The sequence below is a fragment of the Zalophus californianus genome, chromosome 3, assembly GCF_009762305.2.
Source record: "Zalophus californianus isolate mZalCal1 chromosome 3, mZalCal1.pri.v2, whole genome shotgun sequence".
NCBI classification, from domain to species: Eukaryota; Metazoa; Chordata; class Mammalia; order Carnivora; family Otariidae; genus Zalophus; species Zalophus californianus.
In genome coordinates this window covers 141,128,638-141,154,134 of record NC_045597.1, presented here as the reverse complement: position 1 = coordinate 141,154,134, position 25,497 = coordinate 141,128,638, and the positions used below count along the sequence as shown (strand labels likewise).

General features: G+C 39.8%; 1 protein-coding gene across 12 annotated transcripts in view; it reads right to left on the bottom strand.

Moving 5' to 3' along the window:
- Nucleotides 1–1,350: 1,350 nt before the first annotated feature.
- The window catches only part of OSBPL6 (oxysterol binding protein like 6), a 207,472-nt gene continuing 183,325 nt past the window's right edge, over nucleotides 1,351–25,497 (bottom strand). For all 12 annotated transcript variants that reach the window (XM_027587966.2, XM_027587969.2, XM_027587972.2 and 9 more), the window contains 11 exons: nucleotides 24,085–24,222; nucleotides 17,410–17,497; nucleotides 16,647–16,900; nucleotides 15,772–15,909; nucleotides 15,369–15,432; nucleotides 13,491–13,569; nucleotides 11,642–11,786; nucleotides 9,585–9,729; nucleotides 8,223–8,349; nucleotides 6,645–6,767; nucleotides 1,351–5,170 (listed from right to left, as the gene is read on the bottom strand). In XM_027587966.2, coding sequence (XP_027443767.1) covers nucleotides 5,062–5,170; nucleotides 6,645–6,767; nucleotides 8,223–8,349; nucleotides 9,585–9,729; nucleotides 11,642–11,786; nucleotides 13,491–13,569; nucleotides 15,369–15,432; nucleotides 15,772–15,909; nucleotides 16,647–16,900; nucleotides 17,410–17,497; nucleotides 24,085–24,222 — 1,410 coding nt within the window. In that variant the 3' untranslated portion in view covers nucleotides 1,351–5,061. The remainder of the gene's footprint in view (nucleotides 5,171–6,644; nucleotides 6,768–8,222; nucleotides 8,350–9,584; nucleotides 9,730–11,641; nucleotides 11,787–13,490; nucleotides 13,570–15,368; nucleotides 15,433–15,771; nucleotides 15,910–16,646; nucleotides 16,901–17,409; nucleotides 17,498–24,084; nucleotides 24,223–25,497) is intronic.

Sequence of the window (25,497 nt, the reverse complement as noted above, 5' to 3'; positions counted from 1 at the left end):
GTTAGTATTGATGGTGGATACCGGGGTAGTGGCGAAGGAGGCGTTTGGGGGCACAGGTCTACCATATGCACACAGTCTTCTAGAAAAACCCCATATGCAATACAAGAAAATATGCAGATTTTTAAGAAGTAATGAAAGTAGATCAATGATTGCCTCGGTGTGGCAGATGGGAGGGGGCAGGGGAGGGATGATAAAGGGGCAGAGGAAATGTTTGGTGGTGATGGATTTCATTATTGTAATTGTTGCGATGGTGTCAAGAATGTACATATATGTCAAAATGGATCAAATTACTCATTCATATATGTAAAGTTTATGCCAGCTCTATCTCAGTAAGAGATGGAGTCTGGAAATGACTGAAAAAAGTTTCTAGCAACTACATCGTTTCCTAAAGAAATAACTGGATGACGATAAATAGGGGGTGCGGGGAAGTTGGTGCCTATGATAAAAGAAGTAATAGTTTTAGCATTCTGCTGTTTAACAGTATTAAATTGTCGCTTACCTTATTAAAGTAAGAAGAAACAGGTGGACTAAAATAGGATTATACCTTATTTTCTGAAAACTTTAGATTCCTTTTATCACAATTGCCCTAAATTTATATTTAGAAGGAAGCATAATGGGAAAAAAATTGGAGAAACTAAGAAATTCTTGTTTTGTTTTTTTTCCTACCAATCTGAAGAAACCAAGGAAACGAATAATATGTAATTAGGGGGCAATTTTAAATCCATGAACATTTAATAGTGTTCCACAGAGGCTAAATGCAGGGGTTCCCTGCAACTGTGCATAAATACTGCATATTTTCCCCATACTCAATGACACAATGCAAAAGAACAGACATGTGTATCCCTGCCCCTCACTATGTTAGGACCAGAGGAAGGAGAAAAATGATGGTGGTTTTGGAAAACAAAAGGATGCATGTAACAGACAGGAAACTGCCCCGTGTAATCTTGGGGCTTCATTTGCTCTGAATGTTGGGCATGCGGCTTCATCACAGAAATTTTTAAAGAATTCTGTTTTTAGATCTCATTTTGAAAGAATTAGAGGTAACCCCTTCTTAAGCAATTTATCATTTTCTCTAATAGCAAAGGCTGCAATGAGGGTCTTACAGTTCAGTCACATAGGTGCATTCTCAGTTGTCTTCCCCAAAGAACCTATGTAAGGTGTGTTCTCACAGTCATGTGTTAAACCTAAACAAAGTCAGTCTTAACAGAATGATTCATGCAACGTATGCTTTAAATGTATCAATTTTACAAAAGAAGTTCAGTTAAAACCTAGAGGGTTTGATCATGTTTTGATAAGCAGTATTTCCAAAGGATTGGGACGCTTTTTGAAAACAAAAAAATAACCCCAACAAAACCAAAAACACTTTAATCTTAGCTCCAATTACATTTTTTTCCATCTTTCCCCCAAAAGAACATTTCTAGAGCACAAGATAGATGCATAATTGTTTAATTAGATACATTATATATATCCTGAACATAATGGCTCCCATAGAAATAAACTGGTATTTCGTACACAAACTTTATTTACTGTGCCACATTCATAATATGACCGCTTGAGCCAAGTGCAAACATTTATTACACCCCCTGGTGTGTGAGGAGCTCTGCTCCCCCAAACACTTCATTGTCTCGGATGACAGGGAACAAGATTAGACAAGATGGATAATTAATTTTTGTAATAACAAAATTATACATTAGATTATGATTATAAAGTCTTCTCCAGTCACTAAGCAAACCATCGATTGGGTTCCTCTCTAATCCCTAACGACTGGTTAGTGGGATTGCTGACAGGCACCGGGACCAGAAAGATGAAGTGGAGCAAGAGTTTGGAAAATCAGCAGCCTGGCATCCTTTGCCTTGACAACCCCTGGGTTTCTCTTCCTTGGAAAATACATTTGGTAGTTTTTATGTCACATGTAATTGGCAGGCAATATTAAAAGGTATCTTAAATGAGGTTTATTTTTACAACTGCCTGGAAATTATGGGGTACTTATAAGTAACACATGAAAAATAATGACTTAATTAAAAAAAACCACAACAATAACAGCAAAATCTGAGAGTAAATCTCCACCATGGGTGGCAGCATATGGAAGCAAAATAATTGGTTTCTGGTCGGCCTCTATGAGTGCTGGTGTGGGCCGTTGGTCTGCTCAGTCTAGCCACATCCACAGGACCATCATTACTTATTACTGCTTTCCTTGATGACCAGCTCAGAAAGACGAAAGAGCTGATGAATAAATCACGGGGGAGGTATAAAGACCTATTAAGTCTTCCTCTAGTTTAGATTGTTTGAGGGGAAAGACAAGTAAGTAAAGGACCCTTGAAACAAAGAGGCTCATATAAAATTCTAAGAAAGAAGTCAGGTTTTATCAGGAATGATTTAATACTTACTCTATCCTTTTGCGGTTTAAACTAGTTTCAAAAGCCCCCAGATTATGCGGATGAAAATCACAAACAGGATAAGTCTCACTGTTCTAAAACCGTGATTTATCAATCAAAAGTTCAAAAAAGGGCAGTGGGGCAGGGGGTGGGTGGGGGGGTGTGAGACCATTACATGGGCATGAATACTTAATAGGGAGATTTGTGAATCAGGTATCATAGGAAGATTACCTAAAACTTAATTGAACCCTGGAATTAGGAGTCTAATCAGACTATCTGGATCTCAAAAGAGATTTTAAATCTGGGATATTTTAAAATGTGGTGCTTTTCATTAATGTGACATTCTTCTCATTCTCATCCTAATCAGAGTTTCAGGTTAGCTCTGACCAACATTTACCTACTTGATTTGTTAGCTTGAACTTATCTAGTGAAGGTCCTTTCTAGTAGTTACTCTTTTTCCCCATTTCAGCCCGAATGCCAGGTACGGCAGTTGCTTCCCCGATGGGCCCTGGGCCCTCTTTCAGGTGTCGGGCTGATACGCCCATGGTCACCTAATGCCTCACCTTCCTACTTCTCTACTGGAGCACTTTTGCTCTGCAGAATTCTCTTCTTATTTTTAGGCTACATATTTTGAGACTGTTCAGGGAAGTGCTAGTAAGTACAGACCAGAACCCCTTTAAACAGTATTTAAAGCTTTACCGATTGTGGAAGAACAGACTTCTGTGGGGAAGACAACTGAATTCTAATTAAATTCTAGTTAAAATTAAAGGCATGTATCTCAGGATGCAGACAAAAAGACAATGAATGCACAGAAAAAAATCAATAACAAGGGAATAATTTTACTACCTCGAGGCAAGCCACCTACAGATTTAAAATGGGAATTAAAGGCATTGAGAAGCCTAGGGAGGGTGTTGCTCCAGTGGAATGCTTAGATCTGGTGATGGATTAGGGAGTTTACTTTTGAAAAGGAAATTTCACTTTAAACCCTACAGTACACATAATGTAGGGCCTCAAATACAAGGAGAGGGATGAGCTTCAGAACTAACACACTGCTCCACCTAGTGGAGACTCCAGAGTTTTCCCTTCTGCTCTCAGCGGCAGGTGGGGTTTGAGAGCGGGTTAGCCATTAATTAGGAATGCTTGGCTGAGGAGAAAGAACACTAAAATCAACACCTCATAACAAAATGTAAACGTCAATAACCTTGTTATCAGAGTTTAAAATAGCACTTAAAATCTGATGGTAAGAACCTAAGAATAAAATATATGTAATTTTATAATTCTCTAGGAAAAACTCTGAAGAGATTTTTTTTTTTTTTTAAACATACAGGCATTTATATAGTCATCTACGTGCAGAAACTCAGGAACACTGATGCAAGTTTCTTACAAAAGCCTCTGTATATTGGAAGAAAAAACAAATCCTGAAGTATGCAAAGCATATTTCTGCCCCTCCCCCCTGCTTTTGTTGGGATGGATAAATTCCTTAGCTTGTTTTATTATCTCTGCCAATAGCAAGGCAAATGCCTAATACGTCGTTACGTATCTGTACATACAGAATCACTCGATGAAAATATAAAATATGATTTTGCATAGAACTCATTTAAACAATGCAAATAAGCTACTAGTACTCTCGCTTCTGTTCCCAGTGGGCTTCTGCGAGTGCCCAGGGCTGGGGCCCAGGACAGAGATGCGGATTACATTGTGCTCCACTCAGAAATAGTTCCGTTTACAGTGACTCCTAAGCCCACGCAGAAATTCCACATGCTTTCTGTTATTTCCGTCTACGCTTTTAACACTGATGCCAAGTGTTCAAATCAAATACAGATATTGCCAAAGAAGAGGGCACACTGTGAGATTAGGCGGAAGAGGGTTTATTATCTGGGCGCAGGACAGGAACTTGACGAGCAATGTGAATACAGAGATCTACTGAGCACACCTTTTCCTTCTTGCCCTTCAGGTAGAGGAGACAGTCACCAACGTATCAAAGTAGAGCGTGTGTAGTTTACCTTTTTAAAAATCCACTTACGTTAGTCTCATAATTGTTCTGAGCCCAGAAAGTGAATCATGCCGTGATTCAAAAGAGCTGTCCCTCACATAAACCTATGAGCACACATTTAAAAAGTGATTTATTGTACATCTTTGCATTTCTTAAGGCATGAACAATGGCGTACGGACGGAACAGGGTCTGAGGAGTATCACATCTTTTTTGACAAGGTCAGCACAAGTACACCACATCAAACGGACACACTTGAAGTCTGAGCTGACCAAGTGCCGTGGCACGGGAGCTTCTATGATGCGGGGATGGTGCTTCCAGACAAAGGACCAAAAGCGTGGTTTATATGTCATGTTGCTTTATACTCTCTGGATCGGCTTTAAGCACCAGTGACAGTTTGTTTTCTTTACAAACACTTCAGACTTTGGGTTTGATATTCCGCTCCTTTTATTCTGCTTTTCAAGGAGGGCGTGGATGTTTTTTAAGGGATATGGTTGCAGCAAAACAGAAAGGATCCAAAAGTGGTTAGGGGCCTTGTCTAATGCACTTCTGAAAGTCCATTATAAAGATGAATAGAAAAGCAAACGGTCGGTTTTCAGTCGACCCAGAAACCACGCGGAGCTCTAGGAAACATAATTGTGCATAGTTATTTATTCATTCAGAGCATGATATGTTGGCTAGCTCTACATTCCCAGTTTACCAAAGAACAGGGCTGTCTACTTTGCTAAACCCAGGGTCCTTTCGCAGCTCCCAGTAGGTATCATTAGAAACCCAGGCTTCTCTTTGATTGGCATCAATGACTTTTCTGTGGAAATACAAGAATCAACATTAGACACAAATGACGTCAAGGTGGCCTGGTCATTGGACCCTCTCCCGTAGACAGGATGTGTATGGATAAGGGGTACTTTGTAAGTCAGTTAGTGTCCTATCCGCTTATTGATGACTTTACAATTTTTTTTAAGATTTTATTTATTTATTTGTCAGAGAGAGAGAGAGAGAGCGTGCACACAAGCAGGGGGAACGGCAGGCAGAGGGAGAAGCCGGCTTCCCGCTGAGCAAGGAGCCTAATGCAGAACTCAATTCCAGGACCCTGGGATCATGACCCAAGCCAAAGGCAGTCCCTTAACTGACTGAGCTACCCAGGTGCCCCTGACTTGACTATTTTGACCAAAACAAAGTCCTTTTTGTTTGTGTTGTTTATTTGAAATAGGAGTGGATGGGGTCATGGGGAGAGGGGAAAAGGGCACAAATAAATCACTTCTAGGCAAGGCTAGAAAGTGAACTGCCCCCCAAAAGAGCAGGTACAGGGCACCTAGGTGGTACAGTCGCTGACTCTTGATTTTGGCTCAGGTCGTGATCTCAGGGTTGTGAGATGGAGCCCCGCACTGGGCTCCACGCTCAGTGTGGAGTCTGCTCTGGATTCTTTCTCTCTCTCTCTCTCTCTCTCTCCCTCTACCCCTCCCCCCATACGGTCTCTCTCAAATAAATCTTTACCAAAAGAAAAAAAAAAAGCACGTACAAGTTTTGTACTAAGAGCTTCAGGCCCCGGACCCACAAGAATAGTCTCTGCTTCACTTGCAGGGAAGAGTATGCGACCTCAGTAGCTCCAGGAGCCCCTGCGTGCTCCACGCCCAGGGTGCACTTTCAACACCTAAAGGGCAAGGCTGCATTCCTCCCCAGGGCAGTCACGAGATGGCAACTCTAAAGGACATGAGGTTATTCTGAGCTGATGCGTCCTGGCTCTGGAGGGTAACAGATGGATCGGGAAAATACAGGTTCATCTGTGTGATGTATATATAATCCTACAAATCACCCTGTAATAATCACCCATGATAATCCCACAGAAGGGCCAAATCTGAATGACACAAGCCCCGTATGACAGAAATAAAATTAAATGCTACTGAAGCCAGGATGACTTTGTGGGCAGTGGGGTCTCACTGTGGCCTGGAGCTGAGCGGGTGGAAACAAGTTTCTACCATTCTTAATGGTATAGCTGAAGTACAAAGAGCATTCCGGGCAAGGCCCTCACCCTTTTTGCTGCCCACAAAAAGAAAAGAGCTGTGGAGGAGAACTGATTTGTGCAGTTACAAACTGTTCACAAAGTGCAAAGTCTGGTTCAATACTTTCACTACCAAAACCAAAGTTACCCAAATCAGTTTAATTTTAAGCTCCCTGGACACTAAACTATCCCTCATTTTCCCTTTACACCTGGAGTTTCTCATGGCTGGTGGCAATCATCTGCAAAACATGAACTTGTTAACGGGAATGAACTGACTTACTTAAAAAATTTTGGTATATGTTCAAGGTTGTTTTCTTCCATGTAGCGCCTTCGAGATCTCTGGAGTTCCTCCACTCTTTGCTTCTCTGCGGCCGCAGCTTCTAAATTTCCTTCTTCCAAAAATCTAAGCAGAACACAGTTATCCCTCTAATACACCATCCTCTTTGCCGGGAAAAAAATAATTTTGTCTTGTATAAAATTACCTTCTAGTTGTTGAGAATATAACACGGTGAACAGTCATACTCTGATAACGTGCCCTTGCTCCCACCCCAGGCCATGCTACCTCTGTCTGTCTGCCCACCAATAACATACTTGCTGTGTATGTCAACTTCATTACTATGTACAGCAATGTGAAGCTAGGGGTGGAAGGGGGGTAGTTTGGCCTTGGAGACTCTTCTGTGCTCTGCTGGGTTCTGTTACTTGAGATTTTCAGGATGATGGGAGAGCCCAGGCTCAGGACAATATGAAGTACCAGTTGCGCTCCTTTTCCATATTATCGGAAAAACACTTGGTAAAGGCCAGAGGAGGGAGGATGGTAGCTGGCTGTTCTCCACCTACTTTTAGAACAGACTGAGAGGGAAGGAGTGTTCCTGTTTTATCAAGAGAGTAAAACTGGTGACAAAAAGAGAATCTAACACTGGGGGAAATTACAAAAGGCTGCAAAAAAGGAAATGAATCATAAATGAAATTCAGGAAGGGAATATTGGAATAGAATTGAGAAAGAAAAAGCAGACCTAGCGGGGATTTGCAAAACCTATATTTAAATGTCAAAATGAGAGCAAAGAACAGGGATTCAATGTGATGCACATGGGAAGTTTGTTGACACACTGGAATGTCAGACAGGGAGACCTCATATTCTGGGGGCGGGGGGAGTGTAAGGGGACTGAATAGTAGGACATTCAACACTGGAATTTTTTGGCAGAAAACACATAAAGCCACAGATACACTGGAAACAGAAAATGATCTCAGGTGGAATTTGTGTGGCATATAGAATTTTGGGAAAAAGCAAAATTAACTCTGTCGGAATGGACAACATGCATACAGAACTATATAAGAAAAATAAAAAATAAGAATCAGAAGGCATTAAAGGGACTGCATTTTGAGTACATCTCACATCCCATGGGATCAAAACCACGCTGGACAAACTCCAGACTTAGACTCGGAGCATTTCTAGATGTTCCTGTAACTTATCTTCTTATTCTTCAGATTAAAAGATAGTCCATGTGACAGAGTGGTAGAAGTAAAGAGGTGAAAACTCTGGAGGAGGTTTTAGTGGAGCAGAGTTCACGAATTTGCACACTTCTGGTGAATTTGGGGTTGGGGGCAGGGACCTTTTGTTAAGAACTGTGTTATTTCTTGTGGGAAACTTTGTTGAGCTAAACATCTGTTACGATCCCCCGAGAATACCATCTTAGCTAGGGTAGAAGGCTCAAATAGTGTGGAGTGAATAAGGGAATGACGGAATTCACGAATGATTCCATGAATAAATAAATGAGCGTGGTGAAAATAAGCTTTGATGGCATCCGTAGTGCTACGTCATGATCTAGTGTCCATTTCAAAACATCATTGCCAGGCTCACCTCTGATCTGGCCGGAATCGGGCATCTGTCGGTGGAAGGAGATCTTTCAGGACAGGATCTAACTCATTGAGCTCGATAGCAAACCTCGTGAAGCCATAGTAGAGCTCATAGTTGGTTGGCATGGAACCTGGAATGATGCCCATAAACCACAGTGAGTGGCAGAGAGGTTTAAGGAAGCCTGCAGAAGGTGACTTAACCCAGGTGCTTAACTAATATCCACACGAATACTAAATTTGTGGTCATAAAAATCAGATTAAGATTTTTCTTGGGCAGATTAAATTGGTTGTGTTTTGCTAGATAGGAAACTTTGTGTTAGTTAGAACTGGTTGTTTCATATATTTAATGACACCCAGCCTTTAAAATAAAACTTTGTACATAGAGTACTCTTTACTGGGTAAACAATGTCATCATTTTTTCCTCAAATATTCAACTGGGTAACTAAATGCCAGGGTGATTAACTATGAACATTAAGATTTCACCAGAAACACAATTTACTTCCTTTTAGAAAAAGAAAAAGATGCAGATCTAAATTAATATTCATTGGCACTTTTTAACTAAACTCAAAGGCAGGATCTTTGTATGCTTTGCTCACTGATGTATTCCAAGCTCTTAGAGTAAAACTTGATGCATAGTCACTACTCAAGAAATAGCTGCTGAATAAATGAACTAACCACTCTACCAGCAGGAAATTTAAATACTCATTGAGGTCTCTTAGAAAACCAACAACTAATTTTAAAGGTAGGACTTAACTGACGAAATTGCAATGAAAATAAATATCATGTGGACACTTGTTCTATTTACCCTTGATATTCAATTATTGCTAGTGTAATACCAGAACTCTCTTGATATCTTTTATTAAATGTCAACATATTGCAGCTTTTTGCTGCTCAAGTGAGAAGATCACTTATTCTGGCTAAGTTATTGACTTTGTGGATTATAGATGTTTGCATGCTTTTCCCTTGTTTTATTAGAACAGAGAATAAATGAGTAAGGATTTATGTTTGTATAGTTCAATTGTCTAAACTCTTTAATAAAAATACCTAGCTTTTGAAGGTAGGCATTACATTTAGAATGACTTTACATGAAACCTCATCTCTGACCACATGTCAGATTTGGCCTAAATTTTATAATTCCTTATTATCAAAAGTTGGGATTTACCTCATTTGTATGTTAAGTATAAAATATAACTATGCTTAACTTAAGCATCTATGTTTTTATTTATTTTTAATTTTTTTTAAGCATCTATGTTTTTAATCTCACTATGAAAGAAAGCATATGGTGTGAACTGTATGAGATGTGACATTCCCGTCCTTCTGTCACTCAAGGTGCCCTCAGGACACAAGATGTTCACGCCCATCTCACCTGGTCTCCAGATGCACTTTGCAGAGGGGGCCACGCCACAGTAGAGCCCTTCATGCCACTTCCCGAAGAGCCGGTGCACCACCTTCCCCTCCTGATCCATTACGACCCCCTGGACCTCATTCACATTAGAATTCCAATAATTCACCTGGAAAAACCAAACCCCAATTAAAACATCCAATCTCTTTCATAACACTAATCCCTACAATTTCCATATGGAAAACACTCTTAGATTTGAAGTCGCTCATTCGAACCACTTCCAGAAATCTATCTCAAAAGGTTTTATATGAAAGGTTGGCTTTCCAAGTGTTAGTGGGCTTAACTTTAAAGAAAGAGATCAGCTCTACTCTATGCTAGGGCAGAGAAGGTTCAGCTTCTCTCCTAATAAACCTAGTACTAATTTATCGGTTGGTAATTTCTTCCTTAGATGGCCCTGTCTCAAATTTCCCCTTTGTTCATGGATCTTAATGAGTTTCAATGGGCCATGCTGTAGAAGTCACTTGGGAAGTAGTTTTTATAGTGCCTGTAAATGGCTAAATTTCATGAGGAAAACCCTGCTCTGGCCCTCTTCTAGCCATGCTTCTCCCCAGGAGATGAGAAGTCTGTGGGCATTTACCCATCTGGATCCCTTCTAGATCAGGTCCTAGAATTCCCTTTCCCAGCTGCTCTAAGCTTCTTCTAGCTTTCTTTGGATTCATCCATCTAAAGGACAGACCACCCACCATCAGGGTGTGATGAGGCCTGAGGGGTGGCCAGGGGTGGCCGTCTGAGGCAGATGTGGACAGAGCTTGGACGTTCAGCTGGACTGCCTTCCTACGCGTGGGTGAGGTCCCCTGTGGGGCAGGACAGAGGCTGCCACAGGTGGGGAGAGGGCAGGAAGGCCATGAGTCGGGGCTGGCTCTCCTGCACTGCCAGGTTTCCAGCTCGGAGTTCTAAAGTGCCCAACTTGGCCTCGCGGGCTTTGTTATAAAAGGTATATTTGTCAAGGTGAAAGAACAGAACGTAAGTTATGTGACCGATTGTAGGTCTGATCTACAAATTTTAAATATTTACACATATGGAATGGGGTCTCCATTTGTACTTTTGCCTTGAGCTCTGCAAATATTAGGGGCAGGACAAAATCAAAGCTTCCCATGGCCCTCAAAACTAAATGCACACATTGGCTGTCATCACCCAACCAGAGCAAGTAATGATCCTGGTCTTTCAGTTCTGAGCCACCTAACGAGTCCATAAGCAAAAAAAGGAAAATGGGAGAAACATCTTGAGTAAAAATAAAGATCTTCAATTACAACTAACATGACCTTCCAGTATGGCTTCAAAGGATTTCACTAAGAAGAGAACATTTTGAGTTTTAAGACTCCAATATGTTATCTATTTCTGCCATAGCAGAACAAGATCAGGAGTAGAATAGATTAAAAGGGCTGGTAGGGTTTCTGTACCATGATGAATTCAGGAGCACACCTAACCATGAGGGCAATACTGTGTGTTCCACTTTAGACCAGAGCGACTAAGGGAAAATGCTATTGCATAGGCATTCTATCTCAGGAATCTTTTCTTGTTAATCAAGGGGATGCTTTTTCTTGAACGAATTTGGATCATCATAGTGGCAGAGTTGGATAAGCTTATAGTGACTGGAAGTTATCATCCACATGCATCCTCAGAAAATGACAAATGCATTATAATTAGCTCCCTAAAATAAGATCACTTGACTCTGTTGCAATCAAGCAGGAATAGAAATAGAAACCAGAAGACTCGCTTCAGGCAAGAAGTGTTTTCTGGAATTTTACTTAATGAATACTGACTGGCTGCTTAAAAAGAAAATCTTTAGAAAGAAGAGTATTTCTTCTGTTTTGAGATGGTGCCTTTTTTGACCTCCACATGTTCGGAAGTCTGCATACCTTGACTAACTCCACCAGTTGGTTCTGCTTTCTTATCTAAAACGTCCTCAAGGATCAATGATATGGGACAGACTCACTTGCTGTTGTTTAAGGTAACATATTTCTCCTTTACGAAGCATTTTATATTATTTTTTTCTTTACTATTGTAGGATTATCATTTACCTTGATGAATGTGAGTTTGCAAATGCAAACACTGCTTTTGGTATTTCTAATGGTTACTTCTCCATAATGCTCTATCCACCTCCTCCCACTGAGAATGTTGTGTATGCATGTGGTGACTTTATTCCATACATAGCAATCTCCATACCTAGTGAAAAATACAATGTTGATTAAAAAACAATGAAGGTCACAAATATATAGTACCGTTTCTATGACTGAGAATATTCTTTGGCCAAAACTTCCTTTTCCCTCATTCTCCTCTAATTTCTCTGCTGCAAGTTTCTATGTAGTCAAGGATCCTCGTGATATGATTCATTCATTTAAGGAACATTTCGGTGCTTTCTATAGTCCACGTGCTAAAGCCACCAAGTTGAATAGGACCTGTCTCTTGCTCTCTTGGAGCCAACAGTAGTGTAGGAGTAGACTGACATGGCAACAAATACTTGCAATAAAATGTGATGAGGAAATGTCATGAGAACACAGAAGGGGGAGTCCTTAGATCTGCCTGGAATGTGGGGGGGAGTATCAAGGAAGACTTGCTGGAGAAGGCTGGATTCAGTCTAAGCTTGGAGGAGGGATAGGAGGGCACTATAGGCCAGGGAAACACACTGACAAAGCCACAGAGGCCAGAATAGCACAATGCATCTGGGGGCCTGCCAATGGTACGCCACACGTGAATGGGTGTAGCAGGTGGCCAGTCTGCAAAGGGAAGGCCTTCAACAATGCTCCGATGAGTCTGGATTCATACTGCAGGTAATGGGCCATCGTGGAAGGATTTGAGGGAGAAGATAGGCATGATAGGATGTGCCTTTAAGAAAGATTACCCTGAGGACATTGTTTCATACTCTGAATTAAGACCAAAAATGTGAATAACTCTTTGAGAAAAGACTAATGATCATAGATAGCACGTCTAATGCAAATTCTGGGTTACAGGAGGTTATAGAGTTTCTGCCAAGGAATGAGGTGACATAGCTTCAGATCACCTTTAAGTTTGCAGATTATCTGTATTTTCAAATAAAATGTTATTTCAAATTAAGATAAAACACTTCCAAGTTTCTAAAAAAATTTATGAATTGGTATGATGCAGGCTCTCTACACACCTGGGAAAACTCTTTCTTCTCATGAGTTTGCAAATATTTAAAGTATATTTATACACAACTAATGAATCATTTAACACTACATCAAAAACTAATGATGTACTGTATGTTGGCTAATTGAATTTAAACTAAAAAAAAATAAAGCCTATTTTGTGGCCCTGGGAATTCTTCTCTCTCCCCACCTTCCTTCATATCCAATACACCAGCAAATTCTGTCACTGAATAAACAAAAGAAAACCAAACAACCCAACCAACTGAAGAAAGAAACAAAAACAATAAAGCCTTTGGCCTCAAAGAAAACTTCAATTAACTTTTAAAAATTTATAGGCTATATCCTTTAGAAAAATACCATGAAAAGATTCTATCACTCCTCTTTAATAAACTAACGTAGACATTAAAAATAGTCCCTGGATCTAAGATGAATTCAAAAGTGAAAATACATATTGTATAGAAAAGAAGTGGCTAAAAAGAAAACCTTTGCTCTAAAATGCAAACTAACATGGTACCTGGGACAGGTAGGTAGCTGGTATTGACTTGATGAATACAGGATATGAAGAGAGAAGCAGGGAGCTTTGGTACATACACTAAAGTGCTCATTTGCTTTTGTGGGGGTCCATTCTCAAAACTTTGGAGAAGTTAAGAGAAGCTTTGGACATACGTGGAAATGGATCACTGGCAACTTCTAGAGTTTCAAAGACCCATTTCTGATTTAGAAAAGCAGGTAAGACACCAAAAGGAAGATGAAAGCAACCTACTTTGGAAGCATGACATTCAGTGTTCCAATAGGCAGGATTTCCATGGACTTCCCCCAGAACTTGTTTTTCCATCTGATATCTAAACAACATAGGCAGAGGAGAAGAAATATATATTCCATATCTAATTATTTAGTCTATAAAAACTAACATCTGTATTATACTCTACATTTCACAAAGAACTTTTACAATCAACAATTGATTCTATATTGTTGATTTAACATGTCATGTACCTGGGGATGGCCCAAAGTGAAAAAATTAACTGTGAACCAAAAAAATCTACTATCCATGTTTCTCCAGAACTCATGTTCCATATTTGTTTCAACGAATAAAACTGGGAAAAGCTCAGAGCAGTATGTGTGTATGTGAATCCACATACACATATACACACAGATAATGTCTGGATAAATGTTGTTAAAAGTTTTAACTAAATGGTAGAAATAGTTAACATATATATTAAAAAAATAAGATGCACAGTAAAAATAATTGCAGTATGGCAATACCATTGATTTATATACACACTGATTTGAAAAGTTATATGATTTGGGAGAACAGAAAAAAAACAAACAAAATCTCTAAATACAGAAGGGTAAGCAAAATTTATGAGAAAGTGAAATTAATGAATGTGTTTGTACACTGGTTGTTAAGACATGGCCCAGGGCTTAGTGTTTATCTCACATGATGGCTTTATGTTTTACTTGGGGACACTCAGGTTTGCCTGTGCATTTGTAATAACCACTAGGTCCCATTCTGATGAACTAAGTAAGGGAGCTTAGTGCTGTCTCCACAAAATTTCTGACTGTTATGACCAAGAAATGATGTATTTTGGTATTTTGCAATAAATACAGTTACAGTGCTCTATCATTTTGTGTGTTTATAGACTGAGAAAGGGCATATGAGAAGAGACATTCTGTGATCAATGAAGCCCCCTTCCAAACATGAGGGAACAATTTATACTTAATGGTTAAATGGACATACCTGGTTGACCCTTGAGCAACATGGGTTGGAATTGCGTGGGTTCACTCATAGGCAGATTTTTTTTTGATAAATGCAGTAGAGTACTATAAGTGTATTCTCTCTTCCTTATGATTTTCTTAATAACATTTTCTTTTCTCTAGCTTACTATTAGAATATAACATAATACATATAACATACAAAATACATGTTCACTGATGGTTTACACTTTATTGGTAAGGCTTCTGGTCAATGGTAGGCTATTACTAGTTAAGTTTTTGGGGAGTCAAAAGTAAAACACGAATTTTAGACTGTGTGGGGGTCAGTACCCTAACCCCAGTTTTGTTCAAGAGTCAACTGTATATATTTTTCTTTCTAAAGGGATTTTGAAACTTGTAATTTTATGTGAGTTTGTAACATTCTGACTAAACAGTGGGCACTGTACAAGTAGAGACTTCAATCTGAATCCCTGAGCCTCAGTGAGTTAAAGACCACAAATCAGCGCAATGTTTACATACCTAAATAGACTGTGACCACAGATGATGTGTCACAGAGTCTTCTTTCACGATTAAGATCTCCTTGCACACCCTCAAGAGGCAAGAAGGCAGCAGATAGAGCCTCCATGTTATAGATGCAGTCAATGAGGCATAATGAGGTAAAGTGATAGCCCTGAGCTGACACAGTTGGCACGGAGCTCGGCTGTCCCCAGGGCTTTGTTTCCTAGGTATACAATCTCATCTTCTGGATGACACGGTTTTATATTTAAACCAGGAAATCTAATTTCTCAAACTGAATTCCACACTAATTACTAACATTCTCTGGGTCCCAAAGGTAGAAATCTAACCTGAGCATAAGGTACCTTTAGAAACTAGAAACTGTTTCATAGGCTCACCGATTGGATTTTGAAGTTATAATTGAAATACAAACCTTGCCAAAACACAAAGTTCTTGGATTCACAGTGACAGGCAGAAATGGGTGGATGATGGCTAACCTGGTAATTAAAAACAAAAGAGAAGGCAATGATATCAGAGTTAAAACTTCCATAAATGATCATTTTTTTCCAACATACACTGGCTACCCCCAAATATAAACTAGTCAACTCATCCATCTCTATTATTGAATTATTCTCAGAATGTGTAAGTAAATTACTGAATCTTCCACTTTAAGACTTCATGCTTAAACTCAGAGAACTTATATATATTAACATAGTTTTCTGTTAACTGGTATCATATCCCACTGCAAACAGTGGTTTATCAAAAAGCTGTTTCATCATCAACCTGTCCTCCTACAGTGTCTGCATAGAAACCTCCATGTGTCCGATGGGACCTACCTGTTCTGAGAAAAATCGGAATCCCTTGTCCTCTCTAATGCATTCGTAAGTCTCCCCAAGGACAGGGTTGAATGGCTTACTTCCTGCTCTGAAATAGGTGGAGCAATATCCTGAAACTGCAAATGCAGCAATAAGAACCTGTTAAAACATTTAAGAAAGGAAAATAATATAGGAGAGACTACTTCCAGGTCTGTTTGTCCCTTATTTCTCGAGATTTTACACACCCCTGTCCATGGGTGCTGATTTGACGGCGTTTGCATTTTCTATTACCTGCACAGACTCTTCACAAACTCATAGGTAAAAACATGAGTGAAAAAGATGCGAAAGTCCTTGCATCTGAGGCCAAATATTCTTCATTCAGCTGTCACCCAGTTTCCTGAGTATCACAGAGCTCAGAGGTTCTGAAACCCAGTTTATAGGTTAGTCCTTTGCACAACTTAGCACCATGGGCAGGAGGCTTGTGGCTGCTGGTACTTTCGGGAGGGCAGTCAAGTTTTCCACAGTCGTGTGGAGTAGAGGCCAGGGCAAAGCACAAACAGGAGGCTCCTTTCTCTGACCCAAGTGCTTGAACGCATGGGCTCTCTTGGCTTTCAGGAAAAGCTGCTAGGGCAAGGCTAGGTATGCCTTAAACCTGGAAGGAGTGTGATACCTTTACATCCTAACTTCAGAAATACTCATGTCCGAAGATAGGTCACAAAGCATATACTGCCTATGGAGGTATCTGGAACTTTGGGGCCCTGCTCAATTTGTGCAAATGAACTGTTTCCTCCTTCACCTATGCAGTGGGAATATTATGCAGAAACCTAATGAATTGTGCCTTAGTCCAGGTCTGGGGTTGACAACTCTCTGAAAGGTACTGCTCTGTTATGGATTACCATGCGCTCGTAGGGGTCATCAGTTTCTGAAGCCTTGTCCAGAAGCTCACTGTATTCGATCTCCTCACAGAGATGCTGCAGGGTGTTGAGTGGCTCATTTAGCTCCACAGGCATAGAGACTTTAGACAAGTCTTTACCAATGTTGTTCCTCAAGATATTCCACAGGTTAATGTTACTGGTGTCGGGGCAGGGGGCTGGCAGGCATGTTCGACGGCCGTTTCGGAAGGCTCCTCCTGTGAGCTCCCCATTCAAGACTGGAAGCAAGAGAACGACAAGAAGCACGATAAAAGATACTTCGCTATTCTGATTTCATAGCATCTGGGAAGAAAATAACTCAAATACTTCTGGTTGTGATACATTTCTTAAGCCTCCATTATACTCTCTCAAGAGTGGAATTATTTCAACTACGGTTGCTTATACATGCACAAAACATCAACGTACAGTTTTTTTTTTTTAAACAAGGTGTTACATATGCTCAAATATTATTCCAGAAAAGATAAGTCAAATTTTAAAAAATTAAATACATTTAATAAGAAAGACTCAAACTTTTGGTTTAAGCAAGAAGTAAAACTTTTTCATTTAAGCTTCTCCCTAATGGATTTTTCAACCATTTACCTTAACAGATTATACAAATATAAAATGTACTGACTGATTGGCTGCAAAAGGAACAACCAGTGAGGGGAGAAAATAGTTGTTCACTGAATCACCAGCGTTCTAACTTGGCAAGAAGACAGAGCAATCTGGGAGGTCAAAGGATACATACTTTGCCGAGAAATGTTGTCTGCAACACTGGTGTTGTCTTCAGATATATTATCACTCACGTCACTGATATAAGACTCATCATCTGAAGCCTAAAAAGGGGAAGAACACAGAAAGGATCAGAATTCTTGTTCAGTCTTGAAAGGTCAGGAAATCAAATGACTAAAAACAAAACACTGCCCAAATAAGAAAAAGCACAGGTCATGGGGGGGGGGGGAGGGAAGGTGTATTTGGCGTATGTGCAATGAACACTTGAGAGAGAGAGTGAGTCATGAGCCAGCATATAGCGTGGCTTGAAAACAGCCTTTGTGTTTAAGTAGCCTCCTGCCTTAGCTGGGGTGGGGGGCTGGGGGAGGCCAGTACTTCATCAGAAATATTTCAGTGCAATACAGTAAGAATGTACAAAAAAGGAGGCCTTATCCTCCCCCTAGAGGAATCAGGAGGGACTGCCTAGAGGAAATAAAATTGGCACTGGATGTTGGAGAGGTTTTTAGAAGGGGGAGAAGCATAGGAAGAAAGGAGAGTGTACAAAAGCACAGAGAAACATGAGAGGAACATTCTTTTCTAGGAGTGCTCAGAAGCTGAGTGGCTGAGACTGAGGGAGGGGTGAACAGGAAGAGGGTCTGACTCTGAAGGTCTTTTCATGTCAACATAAAGGGTTCCTGGGGCGCCTGGGTGGCTCAGTTGTTAAGCGTCTGTCTTCGGCTCAGGTCATGATCCCAGGGTCCTGGGATCGAGCCCCCCATCGGGCTCCCTGTTCGGTGGGAAGCCTGCTTCTCCCTCTCCCACGCCCCCTGCTTGTGTTCCCTCTCTCGCTGTCTCTCCCTGTCAAATAAATAAATAAAATCTTAAAAAAACCTAACAAACCATAAAGGGTTCCCAGATAATCCCACAAGTTATTACATGCAAGGGGATGACAGTCATTTTTTTTTCAAAAGCAATTACTCTTTTTATTTCTGTTCAATTTTATTTATTTATTTTTTATTATGATCACATTTAGTTTTTAGGAAGAGCCTGGCAGCTTTCCTTTGGGAGCTCAGACGGTAGGCGGCTCCATAGGTCTGGGCAGGGGATACTGACAGGTTGGGGTGATCACGATGGGGATCCGGAAGTCAAGCTGCTTTGAGAGGCACACTTGAAGACAACGGACAAAATGTGGCAGATTATTTGGGGGTGAGGGAGGAAGATCCAGGGACGGGGGATATCAAGAATGAAGCCATTCTCTCCAAGAGAACAACATGGAACGAAAATGAAACCAAAATTTGCATGAGAATAAAATTAAGGGGCAACATGTGTACTAAGGGGAGTGAGAAATGGATAAGAAAACAGAGTACAGTAGAGCCACACAGAGAAATGGGAACAACCAACAAAGCTGCTGATACTTATTCACTTTCTCCAAAATGGAAATAATGTTACATTTTTTTCCTGCACAGATAACAAAACATTCTTGCTGTAAAAAATTAGAAATTATAAGAGGGTAAACAGATTATAGAAAAACTAACTGTAATCCTATCATCTAATGGAAACCGCTTCTAACATTTGGTGGATATTACCCCCAATGTCAAAATGCCTATACAAACATATTGACCTATCTATCTTTAGATACTGAACAAGGGGGTCAGTTTACATCTTGTTTTGTAGTGTTCTGAATATATTTCCATTATAATAAATACAGCTCTCACCTTTATTTGGAATGGCAACATAATTCATTATACAGGTATAACACAAGGAATTTAGCCAGCATTTAAATGGTTTCCAACGTTTTGTTATTATTGATAATACTTGGATGCACTTGTAAAATACTAGGATGCAATCTTGTAAATATATTTCTGTGAATCTGTCTGGCAATTTCATTAATATTTATTCCTAGAAGTGAAATGGCTGGATCAAACGGGTCACATTTAGGCTATAGGCACATATCGCCAAATTGTTGTCCTGAAAGATTGTAGTAATTTGTTCTCACCAGCAGCACATGAGAACATCCTTCTCTCCACACCCACTCAAACACTATATATTATCAATCCTTTTTAAATATGTATTTACCTAACATACATAAAAGATCTCTTTTAAAGTTTGCATTTCATCTTGTGTAAATCTGTTTTCTTTCACACATTTTTCAGTCCATCATCTAGGTTGCATTTGGCTAGTCTGCAATTTATTTTTTAATGCTGTGTATGCCTTTTGTTTTTTGGTGTTTTTTTTTTTTTTGCCATGTAAAAGTTTTAAGTTTGTAGGTAATAAAAAACAGTCTTTGCCTTTGAGGTTTCTGGATTTATTGCTGATGTTTTAAAAGTTAAAGTTGAGGGGTGCCCGGGTGGCTCAGTCGTTAAGCATCTGCCTTCGGCTCAGGTCATGATCCTGGGGTCCCGGGATCGAGCCCCACATTGGGCTCCCTGCTCTGTGGGAAGCCTGTTTCTCCCTCTCCCACTCCCCCTGCTTGTGTTCCCTCTCTCGCTGTGTCTCTCTCTGTCAAATAAGTAAAATCTTTAAAAAAAAATAAAGTTGAGAAGAATTCCTATATTTAGGGAGAACAGTGACAGAATTATTGCATATATAAATGAATAATTGTAGTTTTGCTTTGCAGACTGAGCAAGTCTATAAAGATGGCAAATTGAGAATAAAATCTTTTTCTGGTTTATGTTTTCCCACTGCAACTGGTTTCCAGTTCCTAATGACTGCAAAAGAGCCGATGGTGAAATCATCAGGCATGTGAGAGCCACCTTTTTAAGCTTGATAGAAAAAAAAAGTAAATCAAACTCTTCTACATGATTTCTCTTAAAAAAGCTAATCACACCAAATTATGTTAGAGGAGACAAATGCCTGTTCAAACCAAATTTATGTTGCGTGCCCGTCTACTGTTTGAATTTATTAAGAAAACATTCATGTTTATCCTACAAAAAGCTATAAAGAGTCTATTCTTCTTGAATTTCTAATCTCTCCCAAAGTAATATATGATAAAAATGGTCCAATACCCATTTCCTTCTAGAATGGTCCATGTAGAATGTAAAACAATTCCACAATGACAGTGGGCCCTGAGTAAGATCTATATTCCCATATGTGTGAGCAATAGCTAAGGCTGGCCCATCTGGCTGTGGTCCATGCACATTATCCTGTATACAAAGTTAAGGCTCTGTAGTATTATAATAAAACAATTAACACATATTCATTTTCTCCCCCCTGGTCAAGAAGTCCTGGGGACAAATATTTCTCCTGAAGAGCTTAGGCATTCAAAAGAGTTCAGGGAATTTTTTTTTTTCCTAAATGTGACCAGGCATGTAGCATTGTGGAAACAAGGTAAAAGAAGAAGGAAGTAGATCATTCTGGAAGCAAAAACAGCATTTTTTTAAAAATGAGCTGAACATTGATTAAATGAAGTGTGTTGGTAGATATCACAGAGAGAGGATTTTTCTCTCACTCATGGAAAATGTTAATGTAAGACAGCTAATGCCCAGATGTTTCTCAGATTAATCATGTGTTAAAGTGCTATAAGCATTCCTTCATTCAGTTAGCAAATACCTGGCCCCTGGAAGGATCCAGAAGAATAGAAATTGCAAGAGGCTGTAGCTGAGAGCAGAGATTAGATTATAAGGGTCTTTGTACGATGGCTAAGGAGTTTAGATAGTTATCCTAAGGACACTGGGGAATAGGGACATGATCAGATTTGCATTTCAGAAGGATGAATCAGGCTGTCCAGTGGAAAATGGATTAAAGGGGCAAGAAGGGAGGCAGAGAAACCAGTAATGGGGACTGGTCAGGTAATCCAGGGGGGATGATGGAGGACTGAATTGGAGTAGTGGCAGTGAAGCTGTAGGAAGATGTATGGATTTGGTAGTATGTAGGTGACAGACATTACGGAACCCAATGAGTGAATCAGCATGGGTGGCGGGTCCTAGTAAGGCAGGTGCAGTGAAGGACAATACCCAGGTATTTGATGTGAACGCCTGGGCAGAAGAGCACCAGGATAAGCAATATGCGAAGTATGGGTAGGTTTCTCCACACTTCGGGGTGTGTGCGTGGGTATGGATTTGTTGATTAATCCATTTTTGGACATGCTGAATGAGAGGTTCTGTGGAGCACCCAGGGGGCAATGTCTTACAGGTGGCTGGTTATGTGGATCCTGAGCTGACTCTTGCGCTCTCTTCAGACCCGTTTTCTCTTTGAGCTTTAGATCTGAATACCCAAATACTGGCCAGATAACTCCACTGAGAGGTCTGATCAACTCACAATGCCTCCAGGTGAATACATCATTGTGTATTCCCACATTGTGTGGAGATGTCCACACAACCCCTGTCCTTCTCTCCACCACCAGGATCACTCTTCCCTCGGCTGGCACCACCATGCTGCCTGGACTTGTGGAATAACCCACTTTGCGTCCCCTTCATTTCCGTATTGTCAGTGTCTGCTATGAGTGGCACTTGGGTCCCCAGCCAGTGTGCCTCCAAGAACTTAAAAATAGGGAAATTAGGTTGCTTTCAGAGAGACAGCTATGAAGTCATCAACTGATGGGTCAGAGCTCCAATAACATGAAGCCAAATTTGACTGGAACCTGACTGAAGAGGATGAAGGACTGGTCAGCAACGGGAGGTCAGAGAAAAGAGAGTCAGAAAAGAAAATGCTGGTAGCATGCCTCCAGCATGGTTGGCTCCCAGGCACAAATGCACTGTCCATGTGGCACAGTATCCCTATAATAGAGACAAAAGAGTGTCATTATGACATCCCGGCCCTCCTAGCCTTTAGTTCACTCAAGTCACTGTTCCTGCTCCCATTCCTTGCTCACCAAGCAACCTCCTGACTAGAGCTAGGCTTCCCATGCAGGTGGGCCTTAGGGAAAAAGACACGAATCAGCAAGCATAATTATTTTGTCCATCTGATAGCATCTGACCAATTATCATTATGAATAATTAAACTAGTACTCCGGCTTGTACCCGGGAGTCTCTGTGAATCGGTAAACATAGGACCAGGGATCGGAGAGGCAGGTGCGTGGCTTGGTGTGGTAACAAATTCAGTACGCGATACAAGAATGCTCTTTTACCTCTCCCCCATTATAGAAGTGGTATGTGTTCATTTCTTTCTCTTCTCTACTTATTTTTGTTTCTAAAATCACTCATAATTTCAAACATCCAAAAACAACTACGACTAATTATCAGGATGTTTCCTTCCAATCTATTTTCTATGCATATGGAAATAACATTCAGCAACTATTTCATTTCCTTTTTGTAAAAATGCAGTACAGATTTGCAACCTCAAATGACAAAACTTTTAATCAACTGTATGGGAAGGAGTTTTGGCTGCTTCTCCCAAGCAGAAAGAAAGAAAGAAAGAGAGAGAGAGAGAGAGAGAGAGAGAGAGAGAGAGAGAGAGAGAGAAAGAAAGAGAAATAAAGAGAAAGAAAGAAAGAAAGAAAGAAAGAAAGAAAGAAAGAAAGAAAGAAAGAAAGAAAGAAAGAAAGAAAAAAAGAAAGGAAGGAAGGAAGGAAAGAGAAAGAAAAGAAAAAGAAAATTCTAAGTATGCTTGACTAAATTTCAGTAAAAGAATCGATTTCTGCAACCTGATCAATGAAGATTCCTGGCTTCCAAGACCTAGCCAAGACTTATGAGCATGAAGAACATTCCAAAAAATCTTTATGGGTACAAACTTCCAATTATAAAATGAGTAAGTCCCGGGGATGTCATGTACAGCATGGCAACTACAGTTAATAATACTGTATTGCGTATCCAAAAGTTGCTATGAGAGTAGATCTAAGAAGTTCTTATCACAGGAAAAAAATTCTGTAACTATGGTGACAGATGTTAACTAGCCTTATTGTGGTGATCATTTTACAATATATACAAATATCGATTCTTATGTTGTACACCTGAAACTAAAATAATGTTGTATGTAAATTATACCTCAGTAAAAAATAATGAAAAAGTTTTTATGTTAGCCAGTGCTAACCTCCAAAACCCTTAATTAGCCAACCAGATATTCTAGACATCACCTTTCTAAAGAAGCTCAAATTCATGTCTCTGGTAAAGATGTAGTGTGTGTGTGTGGGGGGGGGGTGCATATGTCCGTGCATGCACATACACGCATATACATGGTGATTTTCAAATTCTTTCATCCTTTCTTTCTCCGTTTAACTATTCTCCTTCTACAAAAAACTCTGCCATCAGCTATTTGGTTATCCTGAAATACAAATCATACAACAGCGTCCGAATGAATGCTAAATTCTTTCCTTTTATTCATCAAATTTAATAAGTAGTAAGTTGGCATGCAGAAGTGTTCAGTGCTCAGTAAATGGAATCAATGTAGTTTGCATGCTTTTGGCTTTTCTACAGTTTGAGAATCTTACTGTGATTTTAAAAAAATAAATAAATAAAAGAACGAAAAAAATGTCCCCATAGTCTTACTTTCTTTCACCCAAACTCCTCATCAGAAGCAGTATGGACTCTGAGGAACAAACTGAGGGTTCTAGAGGGGAGAGGGTAGGGGGATGGGTTAGCCTGGTGATGGGTATTAAGGAGGGCACGTACTGCATGGAGCACTGGGTGTTATATGCAAACAATGAATCATGGAACACTACAGCAAAAACTAATGATGTAATGTATGGTGATTAACATAACAGAATAATAAAAAAATAAATAAATTAAAAATTTTAAAAAAAAGCAGCAGTTGGGGTTGCCACATCAAAAAACCTTACCTCATTCTCTGATGAGCTTGCAGAGAGCAGCACCTCCTGGGCGTCAAAGAACTCAGAGACAGACTCTGACATGGAGAGGCGGCTCTCGTTGGCTACCTGCTGTGACAGGGGGAGACTGACATGGATTTGCTCACCAGCCTATAGAAGACAGAAGCATTTGGTGTCATTGTTATTCCCTTGAAAGAGAACTATTTGTTCAAATTAGACCATGACGTACTAGACCAGATTTCTAGAGAAATGCACACCATATGTTAAAAGAGTGGTGACAAGTAATTTTCACTTGCAACTCAGTAATGACCATGGCCTAAGTTTCCTTCTAATATGTCTAAAGAATCCAAAAGGCATGGCTGAAAGGTGATGGCACTGTGACTTGATTTCAAAACAGTGCTAAACGGATATTAAGTGGAGTTTAACCGCTTGAACCTCTATGAAGACCCTGAATTGATTATGGAGACAGGTTCATTCTCATATTCTTAGATCCATCATTACTAGCTCTATTCTAACCAGTATGCTAAATCTCAAGACATATTTGTAGAAACCACTAGAGATATGCTAAGAAAACACTATAAAACTAAATTTTTAAGACAGAATATATAAAAGTCACTTTCCAATTTGGTCATGAACTTTAACCAATGAGATAATATGACTCGAGTATTAAACCTACAGCAAACTGTATTTTTATTCAGTACTATTTATATATATATAGTACAAATATCAGATTGCAAAGATTCAAACTAAGACTGTTAACTTTTGAATGATGAAGCTGTAGAAATACTTTTGGATTCTCAGCAGTTGAGTGAGCATGACGGTCACCGGATGCCATGTGATGCATGAAGGTTAACGGACATAGGGTTGGCAACTTAAATCGAAAAGCTGTCTTGGGATGGCATTTCCTAAGCAATTAGATGGCAGGACCTTGGCACCTGTAGATTTCTAGTAAAATATATGTTTTTCTGGAAATATGACCTTCACATGAGTTAAAACTCTCACCTTATTATATGTCACTGTATATAAAGCTCTAATATTACTGTTGAAAAGTGTAAATTCTCATGGTTATAAAATAGTAATTTTTATAAAGGGTTATAAACAGGATTATACACTAAGTCTAGCCCAAATACTGAATGTTCTCCTGTCCTTTTAGCATTATGTCAAAAATTCTCCTGAAAAATGGAGTAATAATAGCACCTACCTCAAAGATCATTAGGAGTGTCAAATGAGATAACACATGTGATGTTGTTAGCACGACGCTCAGCACACAGTAAGTGCTCACTTGACATGTGCTAGCTATTAATTATCAGCATCACTATTAATGGCTATAATAGCATCATTAGTATTATTTTAGTAAGGTTAGGTGATTTCTCCTAAGATAGGGCTTTCAAAATAAATCTTAAGAAAGTTTTCATTTAGCACCTT